Source organism: Neoarius graeffei, chromosome 11 (genome assembly GCF_027579695.1).
Source record: "Neoarius graeffei isolate fNeoGra1 chromosome 11, fNeoGra1.pri, whole genome shotgun sequence".
In the NCBI taxonomy this organism is placed as follows: Eukaryota; Metazoa; Chordata; class Actinopteri; order Siluriformes; family Ariidae; genus Neoarius; species Neoarius graeffei.
This window is the reverse complement of record NC_083579.1, coordinates 75,032,081-75,051,558: the sequence shown is the minus strand read 5'-3', so window position 1 is coordinate 75,051,558 and position 19,478 is coordinate 75,032,081. Positions and strand designations below refer to the sequence as shown.

At 41.4% G+C, this 19,478-nt stretch overlaps 1 protein-coding gene across 5 annotated transcripts in view; it reads right to left on the bottom strand.

The window, feature by feature from the left end:
* rbks (ribokinase) overlaps positions 1–19,478 on the bottom strand; it is a 172,656-nt gene that overhangs the window by 87,427 nt on the left and 65,751 nt on the right. For 4 of the 5 annotated variants that reach the window (XM_060933176.1, XM_060933173.1, XM_060933174.1 and 1 more), the window contains 4 exons: positions 16,398–16,530; positions 10,518–10,581; positions 10,317–10,379; positions 9,684–9,848 (listed from right to left, as the gene is read on the bottom strand). In XM_060933176.1, coding sequence (XP_060789159.1) covers positions 9,684–9,848; positions 10,317–10,379; positions 10,518–10,581; positions 16,398–16,530 — 425 coding nt within the window. Of the gene's footprint in view, positions 1–9,683; positions 9,849–10,316; positions 10,380–10,517; positions 10,582–15,709; positions 15,841–16,397; positions 16,531–19,478 lie in introns of those variants that run through there. The other variant, XM_060933177.1, reaches the window with a different exon arrangement.

Below are 19,478 nucleotides of genomic sequence, written 5' to 3'. Positions count from 1 at the left end.
ATTTATTAAATAAATGAGTTTCTTTTCTGCTCCAGTAATTCCCATGTGGTCGTTCTGGTGGTGATGAACACCTGATGAATCAGATTTATTATTCTTCGTCGGAAATCAACACGAAATCTGCCCCCTTCGTTCGCACAAACCTCACCCACTGTCGCTTTAGATTAGTGTCATTTCTCGGAAATTCGTGATCTGAATGTTCTGTTGTACATGGATTTGAACATCCAAACACAACTCGGCGCTTTCACATCGTTATTTTTCTAAGATTCCATCAACAATATCCAATTTCAGCAAGTAAACAAGCACGGAGTCAGAGGAACCAAAATGACCCAGATAACCGTGGTTCCACGCGTGGTGACGTCGTGTGAGATTAGCCCTGAGGCAAGGCTGCCTTTTTCCGGGATCCAGAAGCCATGATTTAATCATAGGTTTGTCCTTGATGATAAAATAACAAATATTATTTTTCCCCTGCTTTATTCATTAATTTTGGTCGTTGCTAATGATGTATATTCATTTTAAAGCATTACAATAAGGCATTACATTCACTTTAAGACATGAAGTGTCTTTTAATGAATAACAAGAGTCATCAGGAGATGACACCCCCCCACACACACATGAAACCACACTCCAAATTTTCCTAAGTTGAATTGGTTGCCATGGAAATATGAAAAAAATAAAAATCACAGAAATCCCAAAATGTCAAGAGGCACAACTCCTTACAGATGGACAGACAGACGGACAGAGCGATAGCTACAGTATATCCCTCTGCATTATATGCCAGGGGGTTAAAAAATAAAGAACAATATAAATAAAGGTGTGTCCAAACTTTCGACTGGTACTGCACACACACACTGCACTGTTTTTCCACATTTACATTGTAGAGAATCAGGAAGACTGCATACCTGGGCTACTCATCCATACATAGCAAAGTGTGTGTCCATTTTTTATTACGATCACAACAAATATATTCAGGGCAAGAAATTACGATCAGATATCAATTAGTTCTAGTTTAAGGGGGAATAAAAGAGTGTTGACTAAAAGAAAGGCTGGAGATTCTACAATATTAAACAAGGATATAATATACAGTATGTAGTGTCAATCAATCAATCAATCAATCAATCAATCAATCAATCAATCAATTCATTCATTTATTAAAAATTGTGGTGGGATAAGAGGAATAAAATTATCATTTTATGATGAGAATAAACACACAGCAAATAATGACATCTTGTTAATTATATCAATACATCTCCTCAGTGAAAATATCTTGCATAAATTCTAATTGATCGACTGTTTCCTTTTATAAGATTACAGTAAACCAAATAGAAGATTATTAAGATATATATATATATATATATATATATATATATATATATATATATATATATATATGGGCGGCACAGTGGTGTAGTGGTTAGCGCTGTCGCCTCACAGCAAGAAGGTCCGGGTTCGAGCCCCGGGGCCGGCGAGGGTCTTTCTGTGTGGAGTTTGCATGTTCTCCCCGTGTCCGCATGGGTTTCCTCTGGGTGCTCCGGTTTCCCCCACAGTCCAAAGACATGCAGGTTAGGTTAACTGGTGACTCTAAATTGACCGTAGGTGTGAATGTGAGTGTGAATGGTTGTCTGTGTCTGTGTGTCAGCCCTGTGATGACCTGGCGACTTGTCCAGGGTGTACCCCGCCTTTCGCCCGTAGTCAGCTGGGATAGGCTCCAGCTTGCCTGCGACCCTGTAGAAGGATAAAGCGGCTAGAGATAATGAGATGAGATATATATATATATATATATATATATATATATATAAAATGTTATTTACCAGCTGGGAGGTCCGTATGGTGAAATACCGTGACCGAGGTCTTGAAAGTACTGAGCGAGGCCCTCTGGGCCGAGGTCAGTATTCAAGGCCGAGGTCACGGTATTTCACCATACGGACCGACCTTAAAGTGCCATTCCACCATTGGATGTATTCTTTGGCATAAAATACAATACATTTTATGACAACATGACTAGACAGAGAAATCTTTTAGCTTCAAAATGATATATCAAACATAATTTTTTGACAACGACAAGTATATTAATTTTGTGACCAAAGTCACCTACCCTTTTAATTTCCGTGCGGTAGTGAAACGTGATGTCATCGGCAGGTTCCCCTTCTTGTGTACCACGTGTCGGTCTATTTTTAGACCAGGAAACCCCCAAAGTGAGAGAGTCATTTCTCCTCGTATATGGGGGCCAAAAAAATTGCGAAAAATTGAGTTAATCTTTCAGTTAGCTAGATTTATTGGTATTAGCTAGATTTATTGGTATTATTTTTATCGCGTTCTATCTGCCATTGCTGATAATATGTGCCACGTCACACGTCACGTGGTACACAAGAAGGGGAACCTGCCGATGACATCACGCGCGGAAATTAAAAGGGTAGGTGACTTTGGTCGCAAAATTAATATACTTGTCGTCAAAAAATTATGCTTGATATATCATTTTGAAGCTAAAAGATTTCTCTATCTAGTGATACCGTTTATATATGTTGTCAAAATATATTGTATTTTATGCCAAAGAATACATCCAATGGTGGAATGGCACTTTAAGCTGGTAAATAATATATTTATTTTTTTCTTTACCAAATTCTAACAGAAAACGAGAGCGCCCGAAAGGGAAAACCGAGCTGAGGCGCCATTTTGAATCCTCATTCACGGCTGTAATGCAAATGGCTTCCTCCTCGGTATACAAGTGCACTTCCATGGCAGGAAAAAAAAAAAACTAGATTTTGCCGCCTATGTAGTCCCCTATTTATACAAAATTGAGTCTTTCAGGATTCAGCCACGTTTTTGCTCGGTTTTAGCAAGTTACAGGTTTTTAGCTTTCTCCTGAAATGTTTTCTTTTATTTCTTCTTCCTCAGGGTAGTAAAACTCGCTCTCGCTGTGAACACTGTTATCGCTATCCATGCTGTAAAATTTATGCTATTTTCTTGAGAAATGCTGGCAAAAATTTATAAGATTTTTGATAACCTTATAAATAAATCTTATTAAAAAAAGATAAATGTTGACAAAAAAATGCTACTACGTTTGCTGTTGTTGTGAACGAGCGAGTCGCCAGAGGTCCGTAACTGGGGTCTGTATCGTAGGATACGGACCCGCTCGCCAGCCAATCAGAGCGTAGGATTTGATGGAAACCGCACTGCGAAAAAAAAAAATTAACAGTTATTCCACTCAATCTCGTCGTACATGAGCTGATAGCCGATGAGTCGCGTAGCACCGAGTTGTCTATAATCCGTGTACGACGAGGTTGAGTGGAATAACTATTTAATTCTATTCACATTCACTGGATTTTGAGAAACAGAGCATTTTTTATTTTTAGTTTTTTGCAAATTCAATAAATAAAAACTTTATACAAAACCTCAGAAAGTCATTTCTGCTTCTTTTTTTCTGTTATAGAAGAGTTTATTGATAATCACAGTTTAGTGTGTCTTAATAATGGGGAAGGTACAAGTACATGGTACATGTGACAGCAATCTCCCGTATTCTCCATATGTCTGGACTATGAGGTAGGGTCAAAGAAAAAACATCCAGGCCTGGGTAAATTAAAAAAAAAAAAATACATCAACTTTCCTGAAAGCATGTGGGAAAATGTGTTCTGGTCTGATGAAACCAAGGTTGAACTTTTTGGCCACAATTCCAAAAGGTATGTTTGGTGCAAAATCAACACTGCGCATCACTAAAAGAACCCCATACCCACGGTGAAGCACGGTGGTGGCAGCATCATGTTTTGGGGTTGTTTTTCTTCAGCTGGAACAGGGGCTTTAGTCAAGGTGGAGGGAATTATCAACAGTTCTAAATACCAGTCAGTTTTGGCCCAAAACCTTCAGGTGTCTGCTAGAAAGCTGAAGATGAAGAGGAGTTTCATCTTTCAGCACGACAATGACCCCAAAAAAGTTTTAGAACGGCCGAGCCGTAATTAAATCAAAAGGTGCTTCAACAAAGTATTAGTTTAAGGGTGTGCACACTTATGCAACCAGCTTATTGTACGTTTTTTATTTTTTATGTTTTTCCCTGAATAGATTTGTTTGGTTTTCAATTGAATTGTACAGGTTATAGGTCACATTAAAGGCGGGAAAAGTTTTTAAATTATTTATCGGGGTCTCATTTTTTTACATCAGAAAAACCGATCATTTTAACGGGGTGTGCAGACTTTTTAATATCCACTGTATGGGTAAATATACACAATAAAGCAACACTAAAAATAGAAGATAAGAAAGAAAAGGGGGGGAAAAAAAACAGAGGCGCTTTTTGGAAGGTGTATCTAACAGTCCATCAGTTCTCTCAGTTCCAAATGATTAATTAACTGTCCATGTTATGGTCACGGTCACTGTTATGGGTCCTGAATGTCGTCCATTTGTGCCATTTTTCTTCATGCTGTGCCTCCTGCAATCCCAGACGACGTGTTATTTTCTCCATTATATAGATTTCCTCTACAATCTCTGACTGAGAGATTCTTCTTTACCCGGTTTCCTAGTAATAGCTTTTTTTGCAGGCTATTAACAGAATTTTGACAAGATATTTATCTCTTCTTTGTACATCACCATCAGTGAAATTGCACAAATAAAGCACCAAGGAATTCATAGGAATATCATATCCCAGTATCTTCTGTAACAATCTGGGTACCATTTTCCAGAATATATGTGAGTGATCTGCTCGGGAAACGCCACACTCTCTCCAGCATGGTAGATTTTTATTTACTCTCGACTCGTTTCCGCTTCTTAAAGCGGAACTTCTTAAAAACCTTTCGATGGCGGCGCAAATTTACTTTAGTGTTGGGAATCTCATCTCATGTCATTATCTGTAGCCGCTTTATCCTGTTCTACAGGGTCGCAGGCAAGCTGGAGCCTATCCCAGCTGACTACGGGCGAAAGGCGGGGTACACCCTGGACAAGTCGCCAGGTCATCACAGGGCTGACACATAGACACAGACAACCATTCACACTCACATTCACACCTACGCTCAATTTAGAGTCACCAGTTAACCTAACCTGCATGTCTTTGGACTGTGGGGGAAACCGGAGCACCCGGAGGAAACCCACGCGGACACTAGCCTGGGAAATCCCATGCTGCTTTGCGCAATCGTTCCGATCTGAAAAGACAGCATGGAAACTATGGTCTAAACTTTAGACCATAGTTTCCATGCTGTCTTTTCAGATCACTCACGTATATTCTGGAAATGTCACAAAATTGTAAAATTCTGGAAAATGGTACCCAGATTGTTACAGAAGATACTGGGATATGATATTCCTATGAATTCCTTGGTGCTTTATTTGTGCAATTTCACTGATGATGATGTACAAAGAAGAGATAAATATCTTGTCAAAATTCTGCGGTCCCCAAACTACAGCCCGCGGGCCGGATCCGGCCCGCCTCCACATTTTGCCCGGCCCCCTGAACAATACCAGAGACGCATTATGATTTTTTTTTTCAGTCTGGCTGCGTGATCGCGACTTGTACATGCATAGAACTTAACATTCTATTCCACCCTTCTGCAGTCTGTGCCATATCTGAAACCCCTCCCTCAAAAAAAAAAAAATCCTGGACACACCACTGTCAAATAACACGGAATAATGGCGAAAAGATTAGGTAAGAGAAAAATAGATTCAGAATGCAGGGTATTTAACCTGCAGTGGACAAATGATTATTTTTTTGTTCAGTGCAAAGAAAAGGCTGTTTGTCTCATCTGTCAAGACACAGTGGCTGTATTCAAAGAATACAATCTGCGCCGACACTATGAATCCTGTCACAAAGACAAGTATGATAGCTTGCAAGGCCAAATGCGAGCAGACAAACTCTCAAAACTAAAAAGTATACTGTTAGCTCAGCAGAATACATTCGTACGCCAAGCTCAGCTGAACCAGTCGTCTGTTCGAGCGAGCTTTCGGGTTGCTCAACTGATAGCTAGCAGCGGTAAACTTTTCACTGATGGAGAATTTGTCAAGAAATGTTTGAATGCTGTCGCAGAGGAGGTGTGTCCCGAGAAGAAAGAGGTCTTTAATGCCGTGAGTCTGTCGGCGACTACAATCACAAGACGCATTGAAGAACTTGGGGGTAATGTATATGCCCAGCTGCAGCAGAAGATGAAAGAATATGACTTTTTTTCATTAGCACTGGATGAGAGCACGGATGTGCAGGACACAGCGCAGCTGCTAATTTTTATTGAAATGTGCGAGGATCTGGCAGCCCTCCAAAGTCTCAAAGGGACTACGACGGGGGAGGATATTTTTGGCAAAGTATGCCAAACCATGGAAGACTTGAACCTGGACTGGTCAAAGCTTGTTAGCATCACGACTGACGGAGCTCCTAGTATGGTGGGCGCGTCTCGGGGTCTGATCGGGCTCGTCAACCGGGAGATGGAAGAACGGGGTCTTACCGCCCCGCTACAAGTCCACTGCCTAATTCACCAGCAAGCACTGTGCTGCAAAGTGTTGAAGTGGGATTCTGTCATGAAGGTTGTGGCGTCATGCATAAACTTCATCAGGGCAAAGGGACTTAAACACCGGCAGTTCCAACAATTCCTGTCTGAACTGGAGTCTGCGCATGGCGATGTGCTTTACTACACAGAGGTCAGATGGTTGAGCCGCGGCAGAGTTTTGAGGCGTTTTTACGAGCTGCTACCTGAGATAAACGCATTTCTTCATTCAAAAGACAAAACGGTCCCCGAGCTGATCGACCCAGAATGGAAATGGCACCTAGCATTTTTAACAGACGTGACAGAAATACTGAACAGCCTTAACTTGCAGCTACTCGCCTATATATGTTCACACTGATGAACATATATAGGTAAGCTTACTTTTCTGACTTGAACGAGCCATTCTGAGTACAAACAAATATAATCATAATGAAATCTACTGAGATAAAATCCGTTCTACAACCATACTGGTAGTGAAATGTATTGTGTTGGTAGGTGTTGGTATCGGTTCGGTTTCATAGCCTGCTTGCTTTCTGGTTTTCAGAGTGAAGTTGATGAGAGAGAGCTGCAAACAGTTGTGTCTACAAGAAAGTTAATGTTCCATGGTCTTTTTTTCTGTGAAAAACTTGAAGGGTTATTTGGTTATTATTTAGTTCATAAATAGTGTTATCTCATCTCATCTCATCTCATCTCATCTCATTATCTCTAGCCGCTTTATCCTTCTACATGGTCGCAGGCAAGCTGGAGCCTATCCCAGCTGACTACGGGCGAAAGGCGGGGTACACCCTGGACAAGTCGCCAGGTCATCACAGGGCTGACACATAGACACAGACAACCATTCACACTCACATTCACACCTACGGTCAATTTAGAGTCACCAGTTAACCTAACCTGCATGTCTTTGGACTGTGGGGGAAACCGGAGCACCCGGAGGAAACCCACGCGGACACGGGGAGAACATGCAAACTCCGCACAGAAAGGCCCTCGCCGGCCACGGGGCTCGAACCCGGACCTTCTTGCTGTGAGGCAACAGCGCTAACCACTGCACCACCGTGCCGCCTAAATAGTGTTATTTATTTCATTAATAATGTTATTTATTTTCTGATTTTTTTTCCTGTCAAGACCCCAGATGGGCAATTCCATGTAAATGTCAACCTCACCATGCAAAAATAAAGCAACATGTAATACATCAAAACCACTCCCAGAGATATCACCTAGGCCTGTATTTTACAGATGTGAATAAGTTGAACCAATTTGTAACCAACCTAATATGTCACTGTCCGTCTTTCTTTCTTATAATGTAAAACCCAAGCTAAAATCAACTTTGATCATGTACAATTCTATATTATTGCCACAAGCCACAGAAATGTATGCTAAAATCCACAAAACAGCAAAACAATAGCCATCCTAAATATTATTTAAGAACTTTGATAGTTTTAGCTGATATTCAGAGAGTTTTTCAAAGGGTTATGGTGGTTAAATTGCTGATTTTCTAAACATACGCCATGTCTATTTCAGACGCGTCACATCCATAACGGAATTTCGTCACATCCATAACGCTGACTTTTCCTTCCCAAACTCTGCATGAAATACAAAATATTTTAAACAAAGATTTTTTAATATTCACCTTGGACTCCTCTATCAAATGGATATCTCCATTTCGACATTAGGTTTACAATTTCACAGAGTTTGATAAAAATGTACAGTCACCCAAGAAAAGTGATACTTTTTCTGTCACATCCATAACGCATCTTTTATTGGCGTTTTCTGGCATGCCCTAGATGTACTATGGGAATTGTTCTTGTTCTATCACTTCTCCAGTATGGTACAGCCTTAAAATATGCAACACCTGTTTAAATACTGGGAGACGATAAAACATGCACTGGGTCATTTGTTGCCATTTTGAGTTCAAGTGTCACGTCCATAACGCTGGAATTGCTCAGAAAGGGTTAATTTTTGGTTATGTGTGGCTTTCTGGAAAACAATAAATGTTTACGTTTAGACACCTCTGCGATCGTCACACTTTTTGTTACAAACTGGCCCCGCCCGCCGTCAGAGAAGGGGAAAGTTATTTGGCCCTCACAGGAAAAAGTTTGGGGACCCCTGGTCTAAAGGCTCGCCTGAGTTAGGGAGCCAATCAGAGAGTGGGGAGGGGTGGAAAGACGGTGACGCGTACTACTCGACAAACGGAAGCTTGTAGTTTATTTGGGACTGTTTACAGATCACATTTAACATGGCGGCGAGCGATACGAACCAAACTTTCGATCAAGCTTTAGACACTGTTCTGAATAGTTTAGAGCGAAAGTTTGTTTTAAAATGGCAGTAATCGTTCGGTGCCATTGTTTTCCTATTTTTATTTTGCCTTCTCTTTCCTTCTCTTCTTCGTCGCTCTAACTACGTCACCGGGTACAACTGCCATGATTGGCCATGGGCCATGATTGGCCATACGCCAAATGATAGACATTCGCAACGTCCAATAAACGGCCGTTGACAATCGTAAACCACACCTCCCCTACGAGAAATTCAATAGGCGGATTCCAGACCATATTTCACTTGTGATCTGGTCTGGTGTTAACCAGACTACGCGGACACGGGGAGAACATCCAAACTCCGCACAGAAAGGCCCTCGCCGGCCACGGGGCTCGAACCCGGACCTTCTTGCTGTGAGGCGACAGCGCTAACCACTACACCACCATGCCGCCCAATAATAATAATAATAATTATTATTATTATTATTATTACTGAAAAATGTTAAAACATACATTCTTTTCATTAAATACTTTCATTCCATATTTTGTTGCTTTTTTAAAATATTTTGTTGGATTTTATTTTCAAGTAAATCTTTTACTTCGTCCTCGGTTGGTTCAGCGACACACTCCACCATTTTATTTTTCTCTACTCATGGTATATGAGCTGATATCCTAGTATTAGAGTAGCCAATCGGAGCACGCGATTGCTCATATCCAGTGAATGTGGACAGAGTAATATAAGATATGATTATTCAACCTATTTGTAGACAACATCTAAGAATAATCTTTGAGTTCAATTGTCAGAAGTGTTTATTTCTAGAAAAGCAAAAAGATCTTCCAATCGAAATAGGTTTTGTATTTGGTTTATGGTAATATTATGATAGATTATGATACATTTGACTATAGATGCCATTCTTTGCAGTGCGCACACACACACACACACACACACACGAAACACAAGTGTGTCCGTCGGTATTCTCCACCCACTGACCGTTGCTTTGTCGGGCCATGCGCAGGGCCTGGAGCGTGATGTGTGAACTGATCTCCAGCTGACAGAGCAGCACTTTGGCTTTCACCAGGGCAGAGCGTGCACGCTCCAGCTCCTGTTCCCCCAGCAGCATGTTGGCACCTGCTACAATCACTATCGCATTCTCACCTGCACATGAAAGAATTCAGCAAGTTCAGGTTCATTCAGGCTTTACAGCAGCAGTTTACAAGACAAACTGAAGAAGTTCTTGAGTCAGGGTGACTTTAGTGCAGGAAGCTGGGACGCTACGGTATCTGCAGGTTGTTATGGTGATGGCGATGACGTTACCCATAAGCCCCCCCCGAGATGCTTGTGGATCTCGACCAGAGTCAGAGCCTCTGTTAAAGCTGTGATTAGTGACATTTACAGCACAACAGGCCGTGCATTTAGCACCAGGCTGGTTATGTCAGCCACCCCACCTCCTGCAGTGCTAAATAAAGCCAAGCGGCTATAAACTATGCGGCGTGGGTGACGACTTGAACCACCCCCAGGTGGCGAGCGGCGCACTCATTTATGCTTCATTCAGAAGTGCACTTTGTGTTATTTTAGAAGCTACGGGTGCAACAGGGCGCCACGCACTCAACAACTTCACACTACCTGCATCGTTTACGATGATAGAGGCAGCTCCGGTCATGGCTTCAGCCGTCTGAGTCACAAAAGCTGCACAGGGATAGAAAACAGAAGTTCGAGTCAGCAATTGCACTAAGCACAGGGCAGAAGGCATGACTGACTCTACAGCGCATGTCCCGGTGCTCTGTGTCTGGTTAAAACCAGGCATAAGGTGTGTGATTTTATTACCTGTGCATACGGCATTGTCTTTGAAATTCTGAATGTAGTTGCTCCCGAAAAAATCTTTTCCAACCTGAGGAGGAACAGAAAGATCCAAGTTGGGTTATTAAAGGGGAACAGAGGGCAATATATAGAGTGAATATAACAATAAAACACACATTAACGAGCCTTATTCAAGACTTACAAAAGTTTTTTGTTCTAAGGTTGGAAAGTTATAGGCTACGTTCACACTGCAGGCTGAAGTGACTCAAATCCGATTTTTTCGCCCATATGTGACCTGTATCTGATCTTTTATTGACAATATGAATGACACAGATCCGATTTTTTCAAATCCGACCCAGGCCGTTTGGATATGTGGTCCTAATTCCGATTCCTATCCGCTCTTTTCATATGCGACTTCAGTCTGAACCGCCAGGTCGCATTCATCCGACTTACACGTCATCAACAAGCCACAAACATCACTATTCTGCGCTGAAGTAGGCGGCGGGTCTCTCAAAAAAAGTTACAACAACATGGCGCATAATCACGGGCGCAGATAGAGGGTGGGACTCGTCCCACCCAGATTTAAATTCACCTCGTTCGGTCCCCCCCCCCCCCCCCCCCCCCACTTATAGGGAGGAAAAAACGTCTATGCTGTCTTTCTTTGCATAAGGCAAACCTCACGGAAAAATCAAAAGACTAATTACCATTCGGTTTATTGAGGTGCACAGCAGTACATACATAGTTGCAACAACTCGCATAAAACAAAGACTGATATTCGGTTGGTTGAGCTGCACAGACTGCACAGGTTGCGAGCTCGAGCTTGGTTGCTATGGTAACCCACAACAAGTTTGACAGGCATATCGGGGTTGGGGTTGATTTGCTGGCAGCTTTGTCCCCCCCAGTTTTTTGTCCCCCCCGTTCAAAAAACGTATCTGCGCCCCTGTGCATGACATCAATGCGAGGGACGCTTCGGGCTGTGAAGGTTCTGAATCTTCTCAATGGAAGGACGCAGAGGTTAGGGAGCTGATTTCCATTTGGGGGGATGCAGCTATTCAAGCTAGATTGGATGGGTCATACCGCAACCGGGCGGTTTTACTTCCGTAAACACTGGCCATGCTCACTGCGTGTGACGTCGTCGTATCCTGCAATGCGCATGCGGAACACTTTTAGGTCGCTTTTCGTTCATACTGAGGATCACATACAAGTCGCATATATTTGTTAATGTGAACGACCTCACAAAAAAATCGGATTTCACAAAAAAATCGGAATTGAGCATTAAGCCTTGCAGTGTGAACGTAGCGATAGTGTTTTGAAAGTAGCTCGAGCAAACTATTTCCGCAGTTTGAACGGCCCGCCATGATATTAATTTTATCCAATCAGAATGCACGTTCATTTTCTCCGCGTAACACTCGTGACATATGTATGTGCCCAGTTGTGTTGGCTCATTGAGGTTGGGAATAGCGCGTGTGAATCGGAAAGTAGGATGAATTGTAAGTGATCGGCTACACGATGCCACAGTGTGTTGCTTTCAGGTGTAATAACAGGACCGATGGAAAGCATAACGATCCTCCAGACGCGTCTTTTCACTCGTTTCCGCTGAAAAACACCAAGCGAGTTCGAGCTTTCTTCTCTTCTTTCGTCATCACCGGAGTCGAGAGTACCTCTCCTAGGTTCGAACTGGTACCCTTCTAAGCCATAGCCTGCTTGCAGTGTGTCTTCCGGGATCTCTTCGTATGATTCGACAGAGCTGTCGCTTTCACTTGATGCGCCCGACGCCATGATTACACGCTTCTCTCCTAGTACAGTGGGTAGCGCTGACGTCACGGTCTTTTAAAAATGGCGACTCTTGTGCCGTTTAGCGTACCGACTATTATATTTACAATTACCAAGATATTTCGTTGTTTTCTAGTATATAAATTTGATAGAATACTTAAGAATACGTTACTTTGTCACATCAGCAACTGTATATATTATATTTGGTACCCCTTTAAATGCTGAGATTTTGTACAAACCCACAACTGAAATGTCATGTGAAAGATTTTCAGTTTAAAGCGGACTCCATAACCAGAACGTCAACGACGTAGTGGCTCATCTGGCCTGGCATCAAAACAACCACCACGACCGAAACATCAACCAGAACTGAAATGTGACAATATGAGAGAGAGAGAGAGAGAGAGAGAGGGAGGACCAACCTCCACGACAAACTATTTCCAACACGAAACTCAACAAAGGACTAAATTTTGTTCCTCGACGCAAGATCGACCCAAAACATCGATCAGAACTGAATTCGCATGATAAATGAGAGAGGAGATACAATTCTAGTCAGAAGAAAAAAGTCTTAAGTTGAGCTAATTACTAACTCGTTAGCAAAAATTTGACAACACGATGACCGGATTTTGTGCAGAAGGTCGAGTTCTTTCAAACGAAACAATCAGAACTGAAATTCATTGAGAACTGGCCTGAGGGAGGAGACACGATTTAACTGAAAATAAACAAAGTTGTAAACAAGTTGTTTACAACAGGAAAATCAACAAACAAACGACCAAATTTTGTTCCTCAAAAGAAGATCGACCCAAAACATCAATCAGAACTGAAATCGGATGAGAACTGTGAGAGGAGATACAATTCTAATAAGAAGTCCCAAAACTCGTCAAGGTGACCTAATTAGCAGTTCATTCGCAAAAATGTGACAATACAACGACTGAATTTTGTGCAGAAGGTCGAGTTCTTTCAAACAAAACTTCAAATTTTATTAGTTTTTTTAAAAAATAGAACAATTAATGAATTTATCTCCACGTAGCCCGAAATTCTCTGCTATTTTTTCCTGCTTCACCATGACCCGATTCAAGATACTACATCATGCATCATGTGATGGGCTTTCCCTGTTCACGCAAGGCAAACAATTGTGGGATACAAATTTGAAACAGGAGAGAAAAATGGAGGACGTGAGTGTGCGAATGAAACGTGAAAGACCGACTACAGTAACGGAAAGAAAGCGAGAAGAAAAGACGTTATGTTATATACGAAGGAAAGGAAACGCAGGACCAAACTAATAAATATCGGCGCTCAGCGAGCACCTCGGTGTGATCAGCTGTTCGTTTAGCAGTGCACGCTGAAAGGTAAACCTGCGCATGCTCGCACACGGACTTCCTCTGTCTGCTTGACTGCGCGAAGCGAGCAATTTCATGCACATTATTTGCTTTAATCCCCTCAAATTAAATAACTTCCCAGCCACAGAATGGCCTGCCCTGTGTCCGAAATCGCTCACTCAGTCGTTCACTACTCCCTACTCCCTATATAGGGAATTACTATATAGAGGACTATACAGTGAGCTCATTAGTAAAATGAAAAACTCTTTCGGACACTACTCCGTCGCGCTGGTATTTACGTCATTACTGTCGCACAACTAAAACGTTTCAAATTAATAAATACATGCGTGTGTTTTTGTGATAAATCCATATTATACTGAGCGCATTTCCAACATTAATCATTAAGCTTTCAGTTCTTTTAAATCATGGCTGAATCCTTTCTTTCTTCTTTGCCGCTGACTTTTATTAAATCAAATTTGAGACTTGAAATTTGATTTCTTTCAGCGCGACCGCAATGCATGATGGGATATATTGCTTTGGTTAGTGACCATCGTTGTACACTGCTTTTCATGATGCATTGTGGGATACTTTGAGTGCACTATATAGGGTGTAAATAATCCTCACTGAGGTTTCAGACAGCACTACAAAATGGCGTCCTCGCTATATAGACCCCTTCGCAGTAAACGTCATTCATACGTAAGCGGAAATTGCGCGCGCAGCCTGGACTCAAAAAAGACTCAGCGATGCCTAGTTGTTGTGTTGTCGGGTGTCAGAATCGTAGCAGTGATGGGGTTAAAATGTTCAGAATTCCAGCAGGATCTCACCCATTCCAAAAAAAAAAAATCGCCGACGTCTATGGCTACAAGCCATCAAACGTGTAGACTGGGATGAAAGCACCATCAAAAATGCGCGGGTTTGCAGCGCCCACTTCATCACAGGTAAGATCAGGCTATTTATTAAATCTTTCTTTTTTATTCTTTCTAGTCTTCGTTTATTGACGTAGCAAAATACTTTGGTAGCGTTTGTCTGATTAGCTGGGTCATAGTTACACAATGTAATGAATATTGTTAGCATGCTAACTTAGCTTTGCATGCAGTTTTGTTTGTAGGAGAGGTCTCGCTTGACTCAAGCAGTCCAGATTTTGGAAGGATGGAAAGGTAAAATTGTGTGCCCTCACTCTAAATGCCAACTTACGTTGACTGCTCTACCCTAGCTCCCGCCCCGTTCAGTTTCATTTCTGGTCTCTGCCTCTCGCTTTTTACGCAGCTCTGATTTCTCTTAGCTGCACTCTTTACACTATCATTCCTTTCATGCCATTACCTCCTGCAAATTGCTGTTTAGTGTTGGTATTTGCTGTTGTAGCTAAAGCTAAAGCTACGAGTATATATCTGGCCATTGTATACCAGGGAACTTACTAACATCGTCCGTCCACTCTTTAATTAAATGCGGATCCGGTAGGCGATGTCCACTTGTTAGAGTTAACTTATTTATGTAGCATTCTCGATCTTGTAACGACAATTGTTTTGCATAATCTGACAGCTCATAATGCCGGTCTATTACAAACATGCGAAGGGGTCTATAGTGCCCTGTATAGCGAGTAGGGAGCGATTTCGGACACAGGGCTTTTTTTTTTTTTTTATAGATGGCAGTAATGCAACACTCACTGTGGACGCCAGCTGCTGTAAAACCCAAAAGAAGAAGAAAGAGGTGGTAAACCTGCGCACGCGCACACACACGGACTTCCTCTGTCTGCTTGACTGCGCGAAGCGAGCGATTTCATGCACATTATCTGCTTTAATCCCCTCAAATTAAATAACTTCCCAGCCACAGAATGGCCTGATATACGGTATTTTTTTAGATATTACAAAAATAAACATATCACAATGACCAAATTTCAGAATGAACCAAATTTCACCGATTTTATGAAACTGAAAGGCCGTCTAGCTTTCAGCTGTACAAGGTCAATTTTTAAAGATTAAAAAAAAAAAGGTGTCAGTGTGTGTACGAAACCTCACAAACAAGGGCATTAAAAATAGAAAAAGCAAACCCTGAGCATCCTGATTCCACTGGAAGTCAGTTAAACATGCACTTTTACATGATGTGAAACTAGAGGCTATAAATTCTGCTTACGTTTTTAGCCTTGGAGTTCGAGTTCAAAATCAAACGCAAATCAGATCTCAGCTGCATTTCGAGTACTTATTCTTTCAAGTCTGCAAAGACGGTGGAGAAAATCCTAATCGCAGTAGAAGATACATGACATAAGACACGAGAACAGATAAGTTTGATGAACACAAGGAACTTGAAACGATACTTTTCTCCCTGTGCATAACTAAACTCAGCCAAGCCTTCCAGACATAGTCACCCCACCCAAACACCTCCTCGCTACCAGTCGACTTCTAAACCACCGCACCCCTCTTCCTCTCTCTCTCAGTGTTTAGTGCTCCAAAGGGCGGAGGGGTCCCTTTCTGCCCACCGGGGTTCCTTTTATCCCACGCTGTTAAAGACACGCCAAGGCTGCAGCTCTTCTGTACCTGATGCCCCTGTCTTTGAAGTGCATCTCCTGTTTCAGGGCTTCTGAAAGCATGGGAGGCTATTTTTGCACCGTGCATATTTCAGTATCGATCGCATTCTTTGTACGGACAAATACACATCTTTATTACTTCTTGGTACAGCAGGTACAAGCGAACAATAAAGGCAAAAGCAGCTCGGTGGTGTGAATCTAATTAAATGTTGCTGAAATAAATGACTCTTGTTGCACATACAGAACGGCTCAGAGTGAGACGCGCTGGCAGCAGGAAATGAATCTCTTCTTCTCTACCTTGCACACCATCGCAGTCGTGGCTCCGAGGCGAGCAGCCTGGACGCACTGGTTCGCTCCTTTTCCGCCGAAGCCGATAAAGAACTTGTGTCCGTGTATCGTCTCTCCAGCTTTAGGCAGTCGAGGTGTCTGGCTGATAAAAAACACACAATAGAGTTTATAGTTATATGGCTTAGAGTCCAACAACACCGTGCTCTTTTTATCGGGTCGCGTTTTAGACGGCACTTTAAATGTCAGAAAACAGAAAGGGAGCAGTGTAAATCAACCTAGTGAAGTAGTTTTGTACTGTTTATATTAAAGCACGTATTCGAAGCCATTATCGTTTCTATAGTAACGGTTAACACTGGGACGTGTATCCTGGATACACCACATAAACGGATTAAAAAAGACGCTTGTTGATATGGTGACGGGGCTTTTTTTTTTTTTTTTTTTTAAGAGAGGTGACATTTATTTAGCATTTGTAAAAGGAGTCTCCAGCGTCAGCGCTTTGTAACAGTCAGAGGATGGAAGGTTACAGGTTTTTTTTTTTTTTTAATCTTAATAACTTCAAGAGGAGAAAAAAAAAAAAAGCCAGGCTGGTAAAGGGATGACTGTTTACAGCTGCTATAATGTACTGTACGTGATGACAGGAACTAACTTGTTTTGTGGATGTTTCACAATTTTAAACGTACAGTTGTGGTCAGAAGTTTACATACAGTGACAGGAATGTCATGGCAATATTTGGGCTTCCAGTCATTTCTCTGAACTGTTCTTTTTCTGTGGCGGAATGATTGTACAGCGTACAGCTTTAATTAAACAAAAACACTAGAATTTGGTGCACAAGTTTTAATTTTCTTTGGGTTTTCTGAAATCAAACACGGGGTCAAAATTATACCTACAGGGTCAAAAATATATATACGCTCACTTAGATTATAAATTAAGAGGTGCTGAAACTTCCAAAATGTCTCTTATCTTGCCAAGGCCGAGGTCTCTTAACTTCCTGTTAGTGATCATGATTGGCTACAGCTGGTAGCTTCTCTGTGCCTTCATAAAAAGGGTTTGTTTACAGCACTCAATGGGAAAGTCCAAGGAACTCAGTGCGGATCTGAGAAAGAGGATCGCAGACATGCACAACTCCGGGAATGTCTCTTGGAGCCATTTCTAAACAACTGCTAATTCCAAGATCAGTTCAAACAATTGTATCCAAGTTATTGTGAGGTGAAGTCACTTTACCAAGCCACTTTGCTTCAAGAAAACCCAAACTGTCACCCTCAGCTGAAAGGAAATTGGTTTGGATGGTCAGGAACAACCTGGGAACCACCATGACACAGCCCTGCCATGAACTGGAAGCTGATGAATCACTGTCTATAGTTCAGATCATCGTGGACTAAGAGGCTGCTATCCAAGAGATAACCCCCTGCTCCAAAATTGACACCTTCAAGCTTAAGTAAAGTTTGAAGCCGACCACACGGACAAAGAAAAAAGCCTTCTGGAGGAAAGCTGTATGGTCAGATGAAATAAAGATTGAGTTGTTTGGCCACAATGACCACCATTTACAGAAGGACGCTGTACCAGCTGGTGGTGGTGGTGGTAGGATCATCATGCTCTGGGGTGGTTTTGCTGCAGTGGAACTGGTTTGTTGCACAAAGTGGATGGAATAATGAAGAAGGAGGACGACCTCAGAATTCTTCAGCATAAACCATCAGAAACTTGAACCTGACTTGGGAGTTACAACAGGACAATGAACCCACACACTCTTCAGAGTTGGTTGTGGAGGATAAAGCAGGCTAACATTAAGCTTAAAACAAGTCCTGACTTCAACCCTATTGAAAATATATGGACCGTGCTTGTAAGTCGAGTCCATGCCAAGAAAAAAAACAAATTTAATTGAACTCTACCAATTCTACCATGAAGAGTTGTGAAATATCTAACCAGAATTCTGCCAGAAGCTTGTTCACGGTAAACAGATATGTTTGGTCAAGTTGAATCTTGCAAAGAGACATTTTACCCAAATATTAGGTGTGCTGTATGTATAATTTTGACCCTGTGTTGATTTCAGAAAACCCAAAGAAAATTAAAACTTGTGCACCAAATTCTAGTGTCTTTCTTTTTTTTTTAAATTAAAGCTGTATGCTGTACAATCATTCCGCCACAGAAAAAGAACAGTTCAAAGAAATTACTGAAAGCCCAAATATTGCCATGACATTCATGTCACTGTATGTAAACTTCTGACCACAACTGTAACTATAAACGGATAAAACATACAATGTGTTGTTCTTTAATAAAAAGTGTAATCATGGGCACAGTGCTGTGGTATAAAAGGAATAAAATACTTTGGGATGTGATGTTAGAGGAAACAAATCTTTAGGCATGTATTATATTGACAGAGACATCATGATACAAACTTATGATGATTTGAATTGATGAAATAAAAAATGAATCGCAATTTAAAAAAAAAATCAGTCTGCGTAATCTCCGAGCTGTAACTGCATTGTTTAGACAGCAGAAGGTGAAGTAACATACATTATAATCGCGTGCTCCGATTGGCGACTCTACAACTAGGATATCAGCTCATATACCGTGAGTAGAGAAAAACAAAATGGTGGCGTGTGTTGCTGAACCAACTGAGGATGAAATAAAAACTCGACTCGAAAACAAACCCCAAAAATACAAAAAAAAGTAACAAAATATGGAGTAAAAGTATTTGATGGTAAGAACATATCATTTTTATTTTTCAATAATTTATCATCATTGTCATCATCATCATCATCATCATCACATTTTTCACAAATTGCTCCTGTCATTTCGCCGGTTTGTTTACATTCTAAGCAGAAATGATTTTGTCGGACATTTTGTATAAAAGTTTTTATTTATCGAATTTGCAAAAAATAAAAATGCTCTGTTTCTCAAAATCCAGTGAATGTGGATAGAATAAAATAGTTATTCCACTCAATCTCGTCATACATGGATTATAGCCGACGAGGCACGTAGCACTGAATATCATGCATGACTCAATTTCGTGGAATAACTGTTAAATAGCAGGAATATATGTGACTTCACCGTAGGTGGAAGTAACACAGCTCTAATGCAGTGAAAACACAC